Genomic DNA, 20,040 nt, shown 5'->3' with positions numbered 1-20,040 from the left:
ATACGTGAGGCTCTGGATCCATTTTCGTCATCTTCTTCTCCTTCTTCTTCATCAATCTGGTAAGTAATGCTTGCATCTCATCCAACTTCTGTTGTTGAGCAAACAACTATTGTGACTAAGCCTGAATTTGAGCCTGTAGTTGGGACCTTGTCTCTTGACTTTCATCAGCTGAATGTTTTTCTGTACTTAATTAAATGGATTAGGTTGTAAAAATGCTAAACAATTTAGGGCCATTTACCTTGAGATACACCATAAACCTGACTGGAGGTTGGCTTGCTGCTCTTGTATGATAGATCCTTCTAACCCAAACACTTTTTTTTTTTTTAATTAAATCCACCAGCAACCTAAAGGAAGAGATCATTATCGGACTAAGAGGTGCACCATCTGGCATCTGCGTCGCTCTCTCTTGCTGTAGCTTCTAGTTGTTGGACAAATGGCTTCTTTACTTAGGATGTGGAAGAACACCTAGAAGGGGTAGGGTAATAGGTGTTTCCAAATTTTTCAAATACTTTTTGCAAGTAGATCCTTAAAAATGATATACCTAGACAAAGTTGAACTTAACAGTTCAATCATCACACCAACACAACAAGATTGACTGTTGTCAAATTATTTTACTATTTCTGTATAGATAATAGTCAGACAATTAACACAGTGTTATGATTTTATTAACAGTCTCTATATGCCCAAATGCTAACACACTCCTAAATGAATGTGTTAAAGCAAATAAATTGTACCTAACCTTTTTATAGAGAGTAAATGCAACAAAGGAAACTTTCTTACAGAGAAAGTAAAATGTTAATTTCCAAATATCATAGAATCTAATAAACTGCTACAACATTTTATATTAACCCAAAAGCAACTATTGCAATATCAGCCAAAATTTAGTGTTACTTTCTGTCTTAATACAAAAAATTCATAATTAAAGAGCAGAGACAGAAGACACATGATATATCCTGATTCACTCCCCATTGTGTAATGGGATGCCACATTCAGACTGAAGTAGTTGCGGATATTTTAGTGATCACAAATTACCGTTTTACAAACACGCGTCATATAGGCAATTAAACAAAATATCAAAAATCTTCCTAGTATCTACATCTATTTCTTTTGTTCTATATAAAGATAATAGTATTTTAACATAGCTTCTTCACATCCACTTTTTCAATATTTTCAATTATATTAATATAATCAGAAGCATATACTTCAACCGTGTACATATCTTTGCTCGCATTCAATGTCACTATTATTCCAAAGTTTAAAATTTTTCTTTAAATGATTAAACGTGAAAGCATTATGGGTCAAGTCTAAATTTTGTCAAAATGAAAAACCTTTTGACACTTGGTGAAGCTACTAGATATGAGATTACAAGCAATGTTGTCAAACTCGAGTTTCTACGTAGAAATGGAAATGGGTGGTAGAAACGTAAAACGTAAAAACGACACGAAATGTAAAGTTTCTACTTTCTACTAGGGGTGAAAGTGGGCTGGGCTGGGCCGAGCTTTGCTTCGAAAAGCCCAAGCCTATTTAAAAAAAATTAATTTAGCCCGGCCCAAGCCTAGCACGAGTCTAAATGTTAGCCTGGCTTGACCCGTTTATAAAAAAACAAAAAGCCCGGCTTGGCCCATTAGCCTGTTAATTTTTAACTTTCAAGCAGAACCATAAATCAACTTCACAAAATATTCAAATTCTGTTGCTAAAACAAAAATAACAATTTTAATGTCCAAACAAAACCATGAACACAACAAAACTCATCATAATCTGCATTTAAGTCACTTTCTAAAGCAAAATGCTCAAACTAAATAAAATATATTTCATCAGATCCAACAAACAAATCTATACTATGTAAATTAAAATAACTATATGAATTCAACAAACACATCATGATTCTTGTATTAGCCAAAAACTTCTCTTCATCTTCTCTCCCCTACAAATACAATTCCAATATTACATAAGTTGGCAAATAATTTGTAAATGTAGAAAACAAAAAAAAAAAGAATAAAGAATAGAAACAAAAAAATAGGATTAAGAAATAAAAAACCTTTTAATAGATTCATATAGGCAATCTCACATGCTGAGATGTTGGTTCCTCCTACATAAAAAATAAAGTCAAATTTCTATTAAAATTTAATTGAATATAATTAAATTATATAATAATTTTAATTGATTAAATTTATACCTTTTGTTTTTTCTTCAAGTTATACCTATTACGTAGCCAATCTCCACCACATATTAAAGCTTGGATCGTATCTTCAGCCAAGCTAGAACGATACGCATCAATAACTCTTCCTCCAGCACTAAATGTTGATTCTGATGCTACTGTAGAAATTGGTACAGCTAGTATGTCTCTTGCCATTTGTGATAAAATTTTATACTTTAAGCTATTACTCCTCCACCATTCCAAAGCATCAAATGAAAGATGAGATTTTTCATGATATTCATAAACACTTTCTTCAAGATATAACTTCAACTCTGACTTTGCTGCGGGAATAGATTCATGTTCATGCACAATGCTCATGATTTGGTCAAACCCAGAGGTAGAGCCACGTGGAACTTGAGTAAAGAGAGTAGAAGAGGATATGTTCATCCTAGATCCCACCTGACTATCAGAGGATGACTCCTTCAAACATAAAGCTGAATATTCATTATATAAAGCTTCTAAAGCTTCACTCACCTTATACATGTTAAATTGTGCCTCGTATTCTGATTTGTATATAAGTGGAAAGCAAATTTTCACCACATGGAATTTACATCGTGGGTCTAAAACACTAGCAACGGCCATCAACATATTGCATTCCCCCCAATATTTATCAAATTTATCTTTCATAAACCTTGCCATTCCTCTCATAAAATCATAATTGTCTTCAGCTGCAGCATCAATCACTTGTTTCACCCTAAACACTTCAGGAAGGTATAAATTTGCTGTAGGATATTGAGTACCTGACATAACATTAGTAGCATGAGTGAAAACTTCTAAAAGATGGCATACCTTTTCAACCTTTTCCCAATCTTCAGTTGATGGCAAATAATTATAATGTGGCTCCCACTCCTTATATTCTGGAAAAACATCTTTAAATTTAGAAGCAACAGATAACATTTCATATGTTGAATTCCATCTGGTGGGACAATCAACAACTAGTTTCCTTTCTTTTACACCCATCTTCTTGACAATATCGCAAAAAGTCTTCAATCTTGAGTCAGAATGATTAACATATTTGACACTTTCACGAACATTTTCAATGATACCTTTGATCTGACTAAGACCATGTTGCACTAGCAAATTCAATATATGAGCACAACATCTCACATGAAATAGTTGTCCACCAAGGACTAAATTAGTGTTTCTTGCTAATGTGCTTTTCAAATTTCTTATACAAACATCATTATAGGCTGCATTGTCCACAGATACTGAAAATATCTTATTTTCAATTCCCCATAATTGCAGACATTTAAAAATTGCATCAGCGACATCAACTCCACGCCTTGGAGGTGGAACCTTAACAAAACTCAACACTCGCTTTTGCAATTTCCATTCTGAATTAATAAAATGGCCAGTGATGACCATATATTCAGCTATTTGGTGACTAGACTTCCACATATCAGTGGTTATACTGATCTTTTTCACACCCATCAATAAAGCCTTTAGACTTTTCTTTTCTGCCTCATATAATGCAATACAATCTTTTCTTGCAGTAATACGCGAAACTTTCTCAAATTCAGCATTCGCAAACTTAAAGGCCCACATCCAAACATCGTCCTCCACAATACTGAAAGGATACTCGTGAATCATAATTGCAGTAGCAATAATTTCTCTCATCTTTTCATTGGTGTACATCCCCCCGGGTGCAAGAAAAGGATTCAAAGTAGAACCTGTAGGCTGGAATGATAAAGTGGTCTGCTTCTTCACGGATTGGTCCAATTTCCTATTCAAGCAATTTTGTGAATGCCTCCTTAGATGACTAGTGCTACCTCCAATTCCCCCAGTTGCAAATTTTTGTTTGCAGTAGTTACAAACTGCTTTACGCCCAACATTAGGAATGTCCATTTCATGAAAATCATTCCAAACTGCAGAAGTTTTTCGCCTCTTTTTCACCAAGCTTGGATCTTCAGATTCTTCACCTTGTGGGACTGGTTCATTACTTCCATCTTGATTAGAAGCCATCTGTTTGAAAATGAAAATGCATTTGATGTTATATCAAAATTCTATATTCAAATCTTGCAATGTATATATTAAAAAACTAGCATTGTTCTCACCAGATTCAACAACAAGAATGGCTAATTGAACAGGGTTGATGATGGCAAAAAATTGTTTGACTGCAAATGCCTCCCAAGTTAGAAACCGTAAATGTACCCTGCAAATGGCGTCCACAAATATTATTAGCTATATAATAATGTGAAAGAGAATATGTGTATGCTTCCGTCTTTAGCTCAGCCTTTAACTATCAACTTAACAAATATAAAAAAAAAAGTAAAACTCATTTTGGGTCCCTAACAAAAAATACGGTTCTTACTTTAGTCTCTTACAAAAAAATATAGTCGTCTGGTCTCTATGAAATTTAAAGCAGACTCATTTTAGTCCTTTTGATGGACTAATTTGAATCTTTTTTGAATTTGTGTAGGATCACTATTTCAACTAAATGAGTCTACTTTGAATTTCTTAGGGATCTCAGGACTATTTTTTTTTTAAGGAACTAAAGTGAGAACCGTGTTTTTTGTTTGAAACCCAAAAACGGGCTTTACTCTATAAAAAATTGACTAAACTACTAGAAATAGTTAACAAAAAATTGAACATAATAATTAAATAACATAAACAGTAGTATAATATTAACAAACGACATAAATAATAAAATACAAGTAAATTACATAAAGAATTAGTGAATTCAAAAACTTTTTTTTTGTGAACGTGAATTCAAAAACTTACTAAATGATAAATGGGAATGACATTAACATATTTAAATTAATTATTAAATAATAATTAACAACAAATAACGAATATAAATATATATAACGATATAATAAATGGTGGAATCGTTGATGAGAGGAGGATCCATTTGGAATTGTGTACTGATTTTCTTGTATTGTGTTGTGTACACAATTGTACTTTGGGTGATAGTGAGTGAGTCAGAGAGTGAGAATAAGGGTTGGGGTTTATTTAATTGTAATTAGGAGAGAAGAAGAAGAAAATGGGGGTTTGAAGGATTGAGACAGTTAGAGGATGATGATGACAGCATTGGAAGAGAGAGAGAATATGAGTATCACAATTTACATACAGAATGTGATTGTGATGTACAATACATGACAAAAACTGATTTGTTAATTTAGAAAATGTCTCCGGTACAGTACAACATATATATATATATGGTTGAGTTGTACAGTACAACAAATATATATATACAATTTGTCACGTTGTTATTAACAAAACATAAGAACAGATAAATTTATTTGTACAGTAAAACATAACAACTTGTACTAATGTAAACAATCGACGACAAATTAAACCTATATAAAAAAATAACAAAAAGTCTCCAGTAACAAGGATAGTATCAAAGAACAAGGATAATAATAAATGGTTGAACTAATAAAAAAATCAACAATAATATTTTCTATCAAATAATAAAGCGTATGGATGGCATTGGCGTATATTAAGACAAACGAATCAAACCTTGTGGATGGAGTCTAATTCCACGAGATCGATTTCATAGACTCAGATAGCAACCTGTGCGGCTGTGCCCTAGTCCCTAGAGAATAGTGAAGATACTCTTTATATGCAATAAAGTATAGCGTGAGTCTATGACCTTGGGCTATCGCAATTGGTATGGAACCGGTGATAAAAAAACGAGGATGAATAATTGGGCTAGCCTGGAGGCTCACGAGCCAGGCTCATTATATTAAGATTCCGGCCCAATTAGTAAACAAACTTTTAAAACAGCCTAAGCCCAATATGTTAACTAACAAGGCTGGGCCAAGCCAGGCCAGTGATGGGCCAGGCTGTAGGCCCCTGTAGGCCGGCCCGGCCCAGTTTCACCCCTACTTTCTACCACTTAAGGTCAAGATACAAAATTTTATATATGCAAGTAAAAAAAAATCACATAATAAACATGTGAGTTGAGCCACTTATCTATCTAAAAAGGAAAATTATTTTTCATAACCAAGTATCAAAATTATAAACAGTGATAATTAACAAGTAATAGATAACCAATCTGCTCTAACTGCTTTATACACTCTGCAGATTTTAGATCATCTCTCATCAAGATATAATTTCACATCTTTCAATGCACACACTGATCCAAAAACACAAAACGATTCTTATAACATAACTTATAATAGAATTGTAACTTTATAAGACATAATTATAAAAAACATATATCCAAACAAAAAGATATTAAGAAATGTGAATATGATTTGGGGAAAATGAATACTAGTTTTTTTTAATTTTTTTTGGTAAATCTTTTTTTTTATTAAACTTTTAGTTTTAAGTAAAAACGGTCAAAACGTAAATTTTTACCATTTTTATGTTTTTACATGGCGTTTCTACCAATTTTTACCAAAGACCGTATTTACTTGAGTTTTAACACGGACCACTATAGTAAAAACGTAACTTTTTATATTTTTACACTAATTTTTAACAACAATGATTACAAGTGCACAAAATGTGTGGCCAGCAAGAATTATTTCTTTAGTCAGATAGATAAAATTTTGACTCTGTTGGGCTTTGTGAAATTTTACTTTAGGAGACATTGAAAGGCCCAAGTCAGTAAGGAAATATCACAAAGAGCACTGATGCATTAGTGGCCCAGCCTACGTTTCTGTCTGAACTCAAGCACTTTTAATTGATTTTTTTTTCCTCTCTCTTCTTCCCTTTTGGGATTTCAAATGAAAATATCTGAATTAAGCATTATCCTAGCGGTGAAGCTTCCTTTGAATCGTAACTGTTAAAAAATATACTCAACATACTAGCAGATAAAGGATACTATCAGATACAGGAAAAATTGCTTCATTGAATTTCTTTCCTCAATTGAGGTCTTATAAATACACAAAACAGATATACAAGGAGCAACAATCCACAATCTTAAAACAATCTAAACAGCCTCTAACAGAAAGATATACACCAGTTGTTTCTAAACAAACTCAAACAATATTATCTATTCTTTACAACAGAAACAAACTGAGAAACAAACTCAAACAGTATTTCAAAATTGAACTTCAAGTTTAACACTCCCCCTCAAGTTGGTGCATGGATATCTATCATGCCCAACTTGCTAATCACTTCCTCTAAAGCTCTTCCAGATACTGCTTTAGTTAATATATCAGCCACCTGGTCTTCGGATCTGATATAAGGGGTTTTGATTATTTGATTGTCCAATTTTTCTTTGATAAAGTGCCTATCTACCTCAACATGCTTTGTTCTATCATGTTGCACTGGATTGTGAGCAATTTCTATCGCAGCTTTGTTATCACAGAATAGACTCATTGGTTGGTCAACACTGAATCCCAAATCACACATAATAGCTTTAATCCATAACAATTCACAAATTCCATAGGCCATTCCTCTGAACTCAGCTTCAGCACTAGATCTAGCCACTACTTTCTGTTTTTTACTTCTCCATGTAACCAAGTTTCCTTCTACAAAAGTGAAATACCCGGAGGTAGATTGTCTAGTAGTGTTGTCTTCTGCCCAATCTGAATCTGTATACCCTTCAATGGTTCCTTTTTCATGCTTAGCAAATAACAATCCTCTGCCAGGGGATCCTTTAAGGTACCTCAGAATCCGAAACAATGCTTTCATATGATCTTCACTGGGGAAATGCATAAATCTGCTTATTATACTGACTGCATAGGCTATATCTGGCCTAGTGTGTGATAAATAAATTAATCTTCCAACTAACCTTTGATAAAGACTGACATCTGCTTGAATTTGGTCCGGATATATGCCGAGTTTATGGTTCATTTCCATGGGACTGTCAGCAGGCTTGCAGCCCAACATTCCGGTTTCTGATAAAAGGTCTAAAGTGTATTTTCTTTGAGATAAAACAATACCTTGCTGCGATCTAGCAACCTCAATACCCAGAAAATACTTCAATTGCCCAAGATCCTTCATTTCGAACTCACTGGCCAGCTGATGTTCAAGAGATTTCATTTCTTCTTCATCATCTCCAGTCAATACCATATCATCAACGTAGACTATTAGGATGGTTATTTTCCCTTTCTGGCGCTTGAGGAATAAAGTATGGTCTGCATTACTTTGTTTGTACCCGAATTTCTTCATTGCAAGAGAGAATCTCCCAAACCATGCTCTTGGTGACTGTTTGAGCCCATATAGAGCCTTTTTTAGCTTGCACACTGTTTGTTCACTTGAAGATGAGAGCTTCACTCCAGGTGGAATATCCATATACACTTCTTCTTCCAAGTCCCCATTTAGGAATGCGTTTTTCACATCATATTGCTTGAGGGGCCAATCTCTATTTGCTGCTAGAGAGATCAGGATTCGGATGGTATTGAGCTTGGCTACCGGAGCAAACGTTTCTTGATAGTCCACGCCATATTTCTGAGTGTACCCTTTTGCAACTAATCTGGCCTTGTATCTATCAATGCTCCCATCAATCTTCAGTTTCACATTGAATACCCATTTGCAGCCAACAGTCTTCTTCCCATTTGGTAAGGAGGTTAATTCCCAAGTAGAGTTCTTCTGGAGTGCTGCCATTTCTACATTCATAGCCTCTTTCCACTTAGGATCATCCAATGCTTCCTGTACACTATTCGGAATACAAACACTAGATAATTGTTTTACGGTTAGAACACATGATTTGGACAGTTTTTGAGTGGATACATGGTTGCTGATTGGGTACTTAGCTTTTGCTTTTGGGTCAGGCTCATAGAAATGTTTGGGTATTCCTTTGTTATTTCTGGCAGATCTTCTTATTTGTGGGGTAGGAACAGAAGGTAAAACAGAATCAATGGGATCAGAATGTACCTCAATATTGTCTTCAGGCTGTCCTTCAGGGAATTCAACAGAAGATGTCTCGGGTATGTGTGTTAGATTGGGTGCTTCAGTGAGGGGAATTTCTTCTGGGTTGGTCTGTTCTGAGCTCTGACCGTTTATATTGGACGAAACAGATGGGGCAGAAGATCCTACCTGAATAGGCAGCCATGTTTCTTCTTCTCCAAGCAGTGGTGGTGCTGTCTCCCCCTGAGAAGAAGAAGCAGAGACTCCCCCTGAGAAATATGGTTGAGATTCATGAAATGAGACTTCTAAACTGACATACAGTTTGTGGGATATAGGGTCAAAGCATCTACACCCTTTCTGGACATCAGAATACCCAACAAATATGCATTTTTTTGCACAGGGCTCTAATTTGTTTCGGAGAGGTTTGGGAACATGTACATATGAGGTGCACCCGAAAACTCTTGGTTCAAGATTAGATACATGAGGAAGGGAGAAATGAGACTCAAGGGATTGAAGAGGAGTTCGAAAATGTAGGCTACTAGAAGGGGTTCTGTTTATTAAATAGGCAGCAGAAGTAAGGGCCTCACCCCAATAAGATGGAGGAACATGCATGTCAAACAAAGATGCTCTAACAACTTCTAACAAATGACGATTTTTTCGTTCGGCCAAACCATTCTGTTGGGGTGTATAAGGGCAAGATGTTTGATGTTTAATACCGTGGGAGAGAAGAAATTCAGTGAATAAGCCATTTTCATATTCGGTGCCATTGTCAGATTGAAGGACATGGATAGAGGAGGAATATTGATTTTTAACCATAGCATTAAAGTGTTTAAAGGCAGAGAAGACATTTTTTTTGTGTTTAAGTAAGACAAGCCAAACCATGCGAGTGCATTCATCAATAAAGGAGACATAGTAATAGTAATTAGAAATTGAAGGGTATTTAGCAGGACCCCATACATCTGAATGGATTACTTGAAATGGAATAGAACTTTTATTAAAACTAGGGGAAAAAGGAATACGATGGCTCTTGGCCATTTCACAAACAGAACATTGAAAATCAGAGACAGAACAATTTAAAAACAAAGCAGGAAATAATTTCTTGAGGTAGCTGAAGGAGGGATGTCCTAGACGTCTATGCCAAAGCCAAATGGATTGCTTGCTGTATTCCTCACTTGTAGTAGTCGTAGCATTAGCAGAGAAGTCATGTCCACCATCCGGGTCCAAGAAGTAGAGCTTCCCCTTTCTAACACCATAGCCAAGAATCTTCTGGTTTTGGTTTCCCTGAAAGATACAGAAGTTTGGGCAGAATAAGACTTGACAATTTAAATCAGAGGTTAATTTGCTAACTGAGAGCAAATTAAACTCAAGTGTAGGGACAACCAAAACAGAGGTAAGAGTTAAAGTAGGGGATAGGATTACGGAACCCTGACCAATAATGGCAGAGGTACCACCATTAGCAGTGGATACATAGGATTTTGTTGAGGTACAGAGAGAAGAAAGAATAGTGGGGTCACAAACCATGTGGTCCGAGGCCCCTGTGTCAATTATCCAGGTTGTAGTCCGAGAAAATGTAGAGAGAGCAAGAGACGTACCTAAAATGCCTTCAAAAATTGTATTTGCAGTAAGTTTAGAGAGGGTATCACCAGCGGAGACAGTAGCAGCAACATTGTTGAGAACCTTTCGACGAGGGCGTTTGTTGAAATCCCACCAGTCTGGGTAACCGATGATTTCATAGCATCGCAGTTTTGTATGGCCAGAATCACCACAGTGAGAGCACTGGAGAGGGTTGGATTTTTGCACTTCTCTGCGAGGCCGTTGGGTTGAGGGGCCAGAAGGAGGTCGTGCTGAGGTGGTGACAAGAACAGAAGAGTCAGGAGTGGGACGACCCATGGTGAGGCGTTGTTGGGCTTCACGGCGAACGTACGCGTAGGTGCGCTCCAGGTCCAGCTTAGGGTCCTTACGGAGGATTTCTCCTCGAACCGAATCAAACTCAGGGTCTAAGCCACTGAGGAATATATGCACTCGAAGGCGAGCCATGGTGGTATGCAGGTGAACGATTCCATTAACAGAAGCAGCATCAGAATTCATACGGTGGTCAATCTCTTGAAAGATTGAGACCAGTTCATTGTAGTAGACAGAGAGATGTCGTCCAAGTTGTTTCGTGTTGAAGGACCTCTGATTCAGTTCGAAGAGGCATGTTTCATCAGACCCATCGTAGAATGTACGGAGCGCCGCATCCCAGATTTCATGAGCCGTTTCAAGGCGGAGAAATCGTTGCATCAAGGACGGGTTCATGGATTCAATCAGCCAACTTTTCACACGCTTGTTGTCCGTTATCCAGCCTTCATACGAAGGATCATCAGCCTGAGGCTTCGGCGTGGAACCTGTCAGAAACCCAGATTTGTTGCGCGCGCCAATGCGCATCTCCATGAGTTGAGACCACAACGGGTAGTTGGAGTCGTCAAGGATAACCGTGATAGGGAAGGAGGAGGTGTCATGGTGGATGACTATGTTGGAAGGATGGGGGGTGGTCGAAGGTTGGGGGGCTGTGGAATCATTTGGTGGGTCAAGTTGTGAATTGGGGTTTTCCATCTCTGTTGCGAAAGGAAGAACGAAGCACAAACGGGTAAGAATTCGGGTCGGGTGGGTTAAGATCAGAGCGAAGGAAGGGTGTGAGTCGGATTCAGGTTGGATTAAATGAAAAAGAAAAAATGAGCGATGTGGGACAAAGTAGAATAACCCAGGATCAGAACTTGCAAACTGATACCATGTTAAAAAATATACTCAACATACTAGCAGATAAAGGATACTATCAGATACAGGAAAAATTGCTTCATTGAATTTCTTTCCTCAATTGAGGTCTTATAAATACACAAAACAGATATACAAGGAGCAACAATCCACAATCTTAAAACAATCTAAACAGCCTCTAACAGAAAGATATACACCAGTTGTTTCTAAACAAACTCAAACAATATTATATATTCTTTACAACAGAAACAAACTGAGAAACAAACTCAAACAGTATTTCAAAATTGAACTTCAAGTTTAACACTAACGAAGCCTAGAGAAGGAAAAATAAAAGAATGGTAATTTAATCTTATTCTTAATCTAATGTTGACCTACTAAATTTTGGGAGCTAATATCTTTTAGCAAAATAATTCATCTTTGAGATGAGATAAAATGTTATTTAAACTAATTATGTATATCTTAATTAATTTATCTCTTTAGTCTAGTATAAACCATGATTATCAATAGGAAGCTAACCTTAATGTGATTGCAACCCCAAGCTAATAATATATTATAGTAACTAGTAAGATATATGATTTTGTTTCCATGGCAATTAAAAATTTTAAAATGTTTATTCATAAATACATTTATTTCTAACAACTTTATAGAGGCATAAACAAGATGATGTACAAATAGTCGTAGCAAACGTAACTAATCTTCAATAATGAAAATATGTAAATATGAGGGCAGGATTATTTTCGGTACAAATTATACCTTTAATCTTAATTATTAATTTTATTTATATAAAATTTATTAAATATGTAGATCGTTATATGAATGAAAATTAATAATTAAAATTATATGTGTCTACCAAAAAAATATTTATATGTAAAATCTCTTATTCTCACGCTAATATAAATTGATCTGCGCTCCCTCACCAAAAAAAAAAAAAAAATTGATCTGCGCTTATATAAAAATGTGTAAAAGATACATATGCTAATGCATTGTGAGCGAATAATATAATTCCTTGTAATATTGTGCGTAGATTATACGTAGATTTTGTTAAGCCGGTGGGAAGGAACCTTTTCAGCGGAATATTCCCAAAAAGGTGTCAAAATCATATACATGCTGTGTGCGTTTGATTAGTCTGGTATTCTGCATAATGGTTTTCTTGTTAGCTGTTTCATAATTGATTTTGAAAGCTGCTCTAATTAGCCATGTGGAACATGTTTTAAAGCGTCTAATAGTTTAAAATTACTTTAAAAAATAAATATAAAGCATTATTAATCTTTATAAAAAATTTAAATGGATAGATGAACATTGAAAGAAAATGACACCACTGCGTGCGTATACAAGCGTTTATTTTAACGGTCTTTCAACAAAACTAAAAGAGTATATATCTTTTTTGGTTCTCAGCAAATTTCACGATACCCATTTTAGTCCCTAGCAAATAAAAAGGTCCATCGTGGTCCCTAAAAAATTCAAAATGGACTCATTTAGTTAAAATTGTGATCCCTCGCAAATTCAAAAAGATCTATATTAGTCCCTCAAAAGGACTAAAATGGGTTCATTTTGAATTTCTTAGGGACCACGATGGACTTTTTTATTTACTAGGGACTAAAGCAGGCATCATAAAATTTGCTAAAGATCAAAAATGATATTTACTCAAACTAAAATACTCGAATCGAGCTTTTAAAACAAACCGTGACACATCATTAAAAGTTTCTAAACTCTATTTTCTATTTACCTGAATATGTGGTCTGTGTAAGGAAGGATTATAGGATTTTCAGAATTAAGGAGTGTCAAAAGAGAAGAGGATGAGAGAGAAAGAGAGAAGAGGATGAGAGAGAAAGAGAGAAGATTCATTCAAAATATGCATAAACCCTACACAATGTTTCTGATCCGCTTATAATACCCTAGTCATACTGGGCTCCCTTATTTAATTAGAATCCAGCCTGCTTATCACAATATACGAATTAAAAGCCTCATATTAAATATCTCAAGCCCACGGTTCCCTTAACTAGTCTCGTAGTCCTTTAGGTATTGGGGCTTCTTGCGGGTCCGTGTAGTTGGGCCCAACTCAACAAGGAGGTCCGTTACATCCCCCTGTCGTTCAAGCAATTCCTTGTCCTCAAGGATAAGAGGCGAAAATGGGTCAATCGAAGATGAAGGTTGTTGGGGCGGTCCAATCATAGCAGGGCAGCTGGAAAGCAAATTGGTGACAGTTGCATCAGTGGAGTGGTTGGGAAGTAGCTGGCCAGCATTAATGGCAGGCGCGTCTACAACAGAAGGATGTGACACATGCATTGGCTGTGGGATAACCGAGGGTGACTGAACAGGTTTTGGGTAAACCAAACCACTTGACTCTTTGTTCTGAAGCGCATCGAATTTCTCATAAGGGTGTGGTGCCTCAGAAAAATCTTCTCTCTTCTTCCTTGTCTTGACCCCCATTAACTCGTCCCTTTTTGTTTTCCCTTTGTCACGTTCTTGAGGGTTGAATCCTACTGCATCTTTAGTGTGAGGAACCTTGCCGTCATGAAGAACCAAAGCTTCATCTTCCCACGTGCTGTCTTCAGGGGGTAAACCCTGCCATTGCACCAAAACTTGTGAGACCCTCGTCCCCTTACGCCATACTTCTCGCTGCCCCACAATCGCTGCCGGTGTATGTGCCATCGGATTATCTCGTGGAGCTTGGGGCAGATCATGGATCTGGTACTGTCGATTCGATTTAAAGGGTCTCAGCAGAGAGACGTGGAAAACTGGGTGGATGCGAGCCAAAGGTGGAAGCTTTAGGCGGTAAGCCACCTGACCAAAACGCTCAATCACCTCAAAGGGCCCATAAAAGCACAACGCAAGCTTCTGTGAGGATCGGCGCTGGACGGATAATTGATGATAAGGCTGCAGACGGAGTAATACTTGCTCCCCGACGGTAAAAATCTTGTCTTTACATTTCTTGTCAGCTTGATGTTTCACCTGAGTTTGAGCTCTGACCAAGTTTTCTTTTACTGTGGCGAGGATGGACTCTCGAGATGATAATGTGAAATCTACGGCCTCGTTAGGTGAGGAGCCGAGAGTGTTAACCAGTAGATTAGGAGGAGGTAGACCAAAAGTGATCTAGTATGGAGTCATTCCAGTCGAGCTGTTAAAGGCCGTGTTGTGATGATACTCTGCCCAAGCCAAATAACGCGACCACGAAGAAGGATTCTCAAAGGTAAAAGCTCGTAAGAACTGTTCCACACATCTGTTTACTCTTTCTGTTTGCCCATCTAACTGAGGGTGGTAAGCTGAACTGAACCGTAATATGGTCCCTTGCAGATGAAAGAGCATTGTCCAGAAGTTGCTTAAAAATAATGGGTCGCGGTCGGAGATGATGGAATGAGGGATGCCGTGAATTTTTCCCACTGAATCCCAGAACAACTGTGTTATCTTGGCCGCGGTGTAACGTGGTGGAAGGGCTACAAAGTGCGCACCTTTTGTGAATTTGTCCACGATGACAAGGATTGCTGAAGATCCATGAGAAAGTGGCAGATGAGTAATAAAATCCATACTCAAGTCTGTCCATGTTTCTTCTGGTGGTTTGATGGGTGTTAACAACCCGAAAGGTGAGTGATTGGGGGGTTTTATTTTTTTGACAAATTTCACAGTTTGTCACATATTCACGAATAGTTTTTTGCATTCCTTTCCACTTAAAATTGTTGGCAATCCGCTGCAGAGTACCAGTGAAGCCAGAGTGACCCCCTTGGACTGAGGTGTGCAGATCGTGTAATAAATGCGGAATGATGGACGAGCTGCTTGGAAGGACGATGCGGTTACAGAAGAACAACAATCCATCTTTTATTTTCCATTCAGGCCTTTTGGATGGTTCATTCATTAAATCTGGTAATATGTCCTTGCAGTAGGGGTCTTGTTGTATCTCCTGTAGCAGTATTATTTGTAATCACTAATAGGACCACTCATAGCTGATAAATGGGGCTTTGTATTGTCGAAATCCTTTTTTGGTTGCCTTGATAAGGCGTCAGCCACCACGTTTGTTTTTCCAGATTTGTACGTGATAGAGTAATCGAAGCCCAAGAGCTTTGATAGAAAGGACTGTTGCTCAGGATATTGAACAACCTGATTCATGAGGTTGTGCAAGCTCTTGTGGTCCGTGTGAATGGTAAAAGGTACCCCCAGTAGGTATTGCCTCCATTTAGCCACTGCTGAAGTGATAGCGAACATTTCGTAAATATACGTCGATTTAGTGCGCATAGTGGGAGCCAATTTTCTGCTATAAAAAGCAATAGGATGATTATTCTGGATTAACACTGCTCCTACTCCGATAGCCGAAGCATCAGTTTCACCACAAACGATTCTTTGAAATTAGGTAACGCCAAAATAGGTGCCTATGTTAAAGACTGTTTTAGCTTAGTGAATGCCTCTTCCGCAGTTGCGGACCAGCTAAAACCCTCTTTTGTCAAGAGGTCAGTCAATGGGGCTGCAATAGAAGCATAATGACGTATGAACTGCCGGCAGTAGCCCGAAAGACCTAGGAAGGCCCTGACTTGAGTAGCTGAAGTCGGAATGGGCCATTCCAGAATAGCTTTGGACTTACTAGGATCCGGTGTTACACTGTTGCCTGAAATAATGTGGCCCAAGAATTGTATGGAAGGTTGAGCAAACAAGCATTTGGACAATTTGGCAAACAGTGTATGAATCCATAATGTGTGGAGCACCTGGTTTAAGTGGCTAATATGTTCTTGGAGACATGAGCTATACACCAAAATATCAAACAAAATTACTACAAATCAACATAAGAATTCAGAGAAGACCTGATTCATGGTTGCCTGGAATGTAGATGGGGCATTGGACAGCCCAAATGGCATAACCAAAAACTCATAGTGACCATGGTGTGTCCGAAATGCTGTTTTGTGTATATCTGGGGAATGCATCTTGATCTAATGGTAACCAGATCTGAGATCTAGTTTCGAAAACATTGTTGCACCATATAATTCATCCATTAGTTCATCAATAGTAGGAATTGGAAATTTATCTTGCACCGTGACAACATTTAAAGCCCGGTAGTCCACATAAAAATGCCATGTCCCATCTTTTATTTCACCAGTAATACCGAGGAACTAAAAGCGGACTCGCTAGGACGAATTACCCCATTTTGTAACATTTCAACAACCAGTTTCTCTATCTCATTCTTTTGGAAGTGTGGATATCTGTATGGTCGAACCTGGACAGGTTTGGCATCAGGAATTAATGGTATGCGATGGTTATTGGGCCTATCTGGAGGTAGGGAATTTGGTGCGGCAAAAACGTCTCTATATTGGTCCAATAGGGTCTGGACTTCTGGGTTTTGCTCATTATCATTCTGTTTTGGTGAGACAGAAGTCAGTGGTGCAGCCATAGCAGACAAGCATATAAAACAATACTCCAGGGATTTTTAAGCCACTAATTTGTGCAATTGAGACGAAGTAATCAAGCTTTCTGCATTCCGTTGCTCTCCTTGAAGAACGACATGTACCCTTTGGAATACAAAGCCCATTGTCAGCTTTTGGTAATCAGTCATAATAGGTCCCAAAGTTGATAACCATTGGACGCCCAATACCATATCTGTCCCTTGTAATTCTAAGACAAATAATTCCACTGAGAATCGGTGACCTTGAATGTCTAAAGGAACCGATTGACACATGGCTGAACAGTTAAGTGAGTCACCGTTTCCCACTTGCACATTAAATGGTGGAATAGATAGCAATGTAAGGTGTAAGTGAGTAGCTACTCTAGGAGTGATAAAATTGTGTGTGCTGCCACCGTCAATTAGGATTTGGACCGACTGGCCCATCACAGTGCCCAATAACCTGAATGACTTTGAGAAATAAGTGCCAAATAAAGCATTAAAACTGATTTCTGGTATCTCCTCAATCTCTTCTATGTGTGCGTTTGTTTCAGGAACTGGATCACCAGTATCAGGGGGTTCATCCTCCTCAGCGCCTTCTAAATAAAATAGTGAAGCCCGTGCCTTGCATTTGTGTCCATAAACAAATTTATCATCACAATTGAAACATAGACCCTTATCTCTTTTCACTTGCATCTCTGCTTGACTTAAACGGCGAATAGGGATAGCTGGGATGGGTTTTGTGGAGTTGGGGTTTGGGAGGGCTAAAGGTTGAAAGGGCTTTGTTTGGGACGATGAAGGAAATTGGGAATTATGAGGTGTAGATAAAGACGGTTTAGCCGTCCAAGGGCGTATGGGTTTTTAACCACTAAGCGGGTCTTCAAAAACTCTAGCCAGAGCTAATGCTTCATGCCAATCACCCGACCGTTGAGGTAGAACCAAACGGCGAATGCGAGCTTTAAGTCCTGAAATAAATAGGCCACGTTCCATGGTGGCAGAGAGGCCAGGAACCTTGCTGGCCGCAGCCTCAAATGCAGATTGATACTCAGCCACAGAACCTTGCAGCTGAAGTTTAGCAAGGGCACCGATGGGCTCATCGAATTCAGATGGCCCAAATCGCCTGTGTAGCGCTGTGACAAATGCAGCCCAAGTGGGTAGTAACCCTTCATCACTCAGTCCCTTAAACCAACAATCTGCGGGGTCATCTAAATGGAATGCAACAATTAATAAACGTTCATCTTCATTGATTCTATAATATTGATAATATCTATCCACTGAAAGCAACCATGAAGCTGGATCACCAGAATTAAATCGCGGGAAAGTAAGCTTAAGAGGGCGAGAAGTAACCAAATCTGTATTATTGATGTGAGATTTGGAACTTGGTCCAGATCCCAAAATTCCTGAATGAGAATACGCTCCCTGGTTTTGAACATCAAGTATCCGCTGCAATGTCTGCTGGATTTGTGCGTGGGATTCCTGGAGGTGAGCGTTAAACTCTTGGAGTCCTAAGCATTGCTGCTCACGAACCATTTCTACAGAGCGCAGCTGTTGTTCAAGTAGATCTAATCGATGGTTTTGTTGTTCCAAAGCATCCAAACGTTGTGTTAAATCTCTCATTCTTGTATTATCCGCCATGATCGGGGAGGATGGGTAAGCAACGAGAGCACCAATTGTTACGGACCTTGAGATCACCACCCCAAAAGCTAGCTCAAAGGGTGTGAGTACTCAAGTCCCTATAAACCCCACATTAGCTTCTTATACAACCAATGTGGGACTCGTAACATTGCCACCCTATTTAAGGGCCGACGTCCACGGTGGCTTTCACTCTATCGACACTAACCCGACGGTAGCCCTTTTCTCTCTTTGGGGCGACTTCACTCACCTATCAGTATTCAGTGCCCAAAGACACCTTAATCCAGCCTATAGGTAGCCCTTTCCGTGACCCCAACTCTCAACGAGAGCACCAAATAGTAAGGAAGGATTAACGAATTTTTAGAATTAAAGAGTGTTAGAAGAGAAGAGGATGAGAAAGAAAGAGAGAAGAGAAAGTAGAAAGAAGATTCATACAAAATATGCATAAACCCTACACAATGTATCTGATCCACTTATAATACCCTAGTCATACTGTGCTCCCTTATTTAATTAGAATCCAGTCTGCCTATTACAATATACGAATTAAAAGCCTCATATTGATATCTTAAGCCCACGGTTCCCTTAACTAGTCTCGTAGTCCTTTAGGTATTGGGGCTTCTTGCGGGTCCGTGTAGTTGGGCCCAACTCAGCAAGGAGGTCTGTTACAGTTTGTTTGACTAAATCAACGTTCATTTGTGTATAATCAAATTGTTAAGTTTAATGTTTTCTTAGCTGTAAGCAAGATTCAATTGCCAATGTACATATTGATATATAGATGATAATTAGTTGAAGCAATTATATTAAATACCAAATTAAAGTAAGAAGTGACTTAATTAATGATAAATAAACTCAATATATACAGTTGAAGGTATGCAAGATTAATGATTCCGAGTTTATGAAGAAGTGATAGTAGAGAATGATCTTGTCTGTTGTCACGAACCAACTTCGGGTTCCTAACCGGGCATAGATTAAATATAATCTTACCATAAATTAGCCTAACAAACTTAATTTTTACCAAGATACATTTAAACTTATTAAATTTAAAATTAACCTATTTGTAGAAAATAATGGAGTAACTCTAGAATATAAATGTATAAGTCTTATGGGGCGTTTGGTAGAGGAGAAACTTTTTTGTTTCATGGAATCATTATTCCCGGGAATATACTAGGAAAGTAAATTTTCCGAAAATGTTACCAAAAAGTTATTTTGTATGCCAAAATATACCCATGAGTGTTGGCTCAAGTTTTTTGATTCTATGTTTGGTTGATTGACAAATATTGCTGAGAATGTGGGGTGATTTCACAAAAGTAACCTTACCCATAATTTTTATTCAAAACTTTTCCAATTTAAAGTTGGG

General features: G+C 37.8%; 1 protein-coding gene across 1 annotated transcript; it reads right to left on the bottom strand.

The window, feature by feature from the left end:
• Positions 1-2,170: 2,170 nt before the first annotated feature.
• On the bottom strand, positions 2,171-4,159 carry LOC133294722 (zinc finger BED domain-containing protein RICESLEEPER 2-like). Its single transcript, XM_061493469.1, has one exon. It carries the CDS (start codon positions 4,157-4,159, stop codon positions 2,171-2,173), a length of 1,989 nt encoding a protein of 662 aa, XP_061349453.1.
• Positions 4,160-20,040: the final 15,881 nt, after the last annotated feature.

The sequence above is a fragment of the Gastrolobium bilobum genome, unplaced genomic scaffold (assembly GCF_033153095.1).
Source record: "Gastrolobium bilobum isolate Gb01-03AN ecotype WA unplaced genomic scaffold, APGP_CSIRO_Gbil_v1 utg3268, whole genome shotgun sequence".
In the NCBI taxonomy this organism is placed as follows: Eukaryota; Viridiplantae; Streptophyta; class Magnoliopsida; order Fabales; family Fabaceae; genus Gastrolobium; species Gastrolobium bilobum.
The sequence above is the reverse complement of the archived record's forward strand: the minus strand, read 5'-3'. Positions and strand labels throughout refer to the sequence as shown.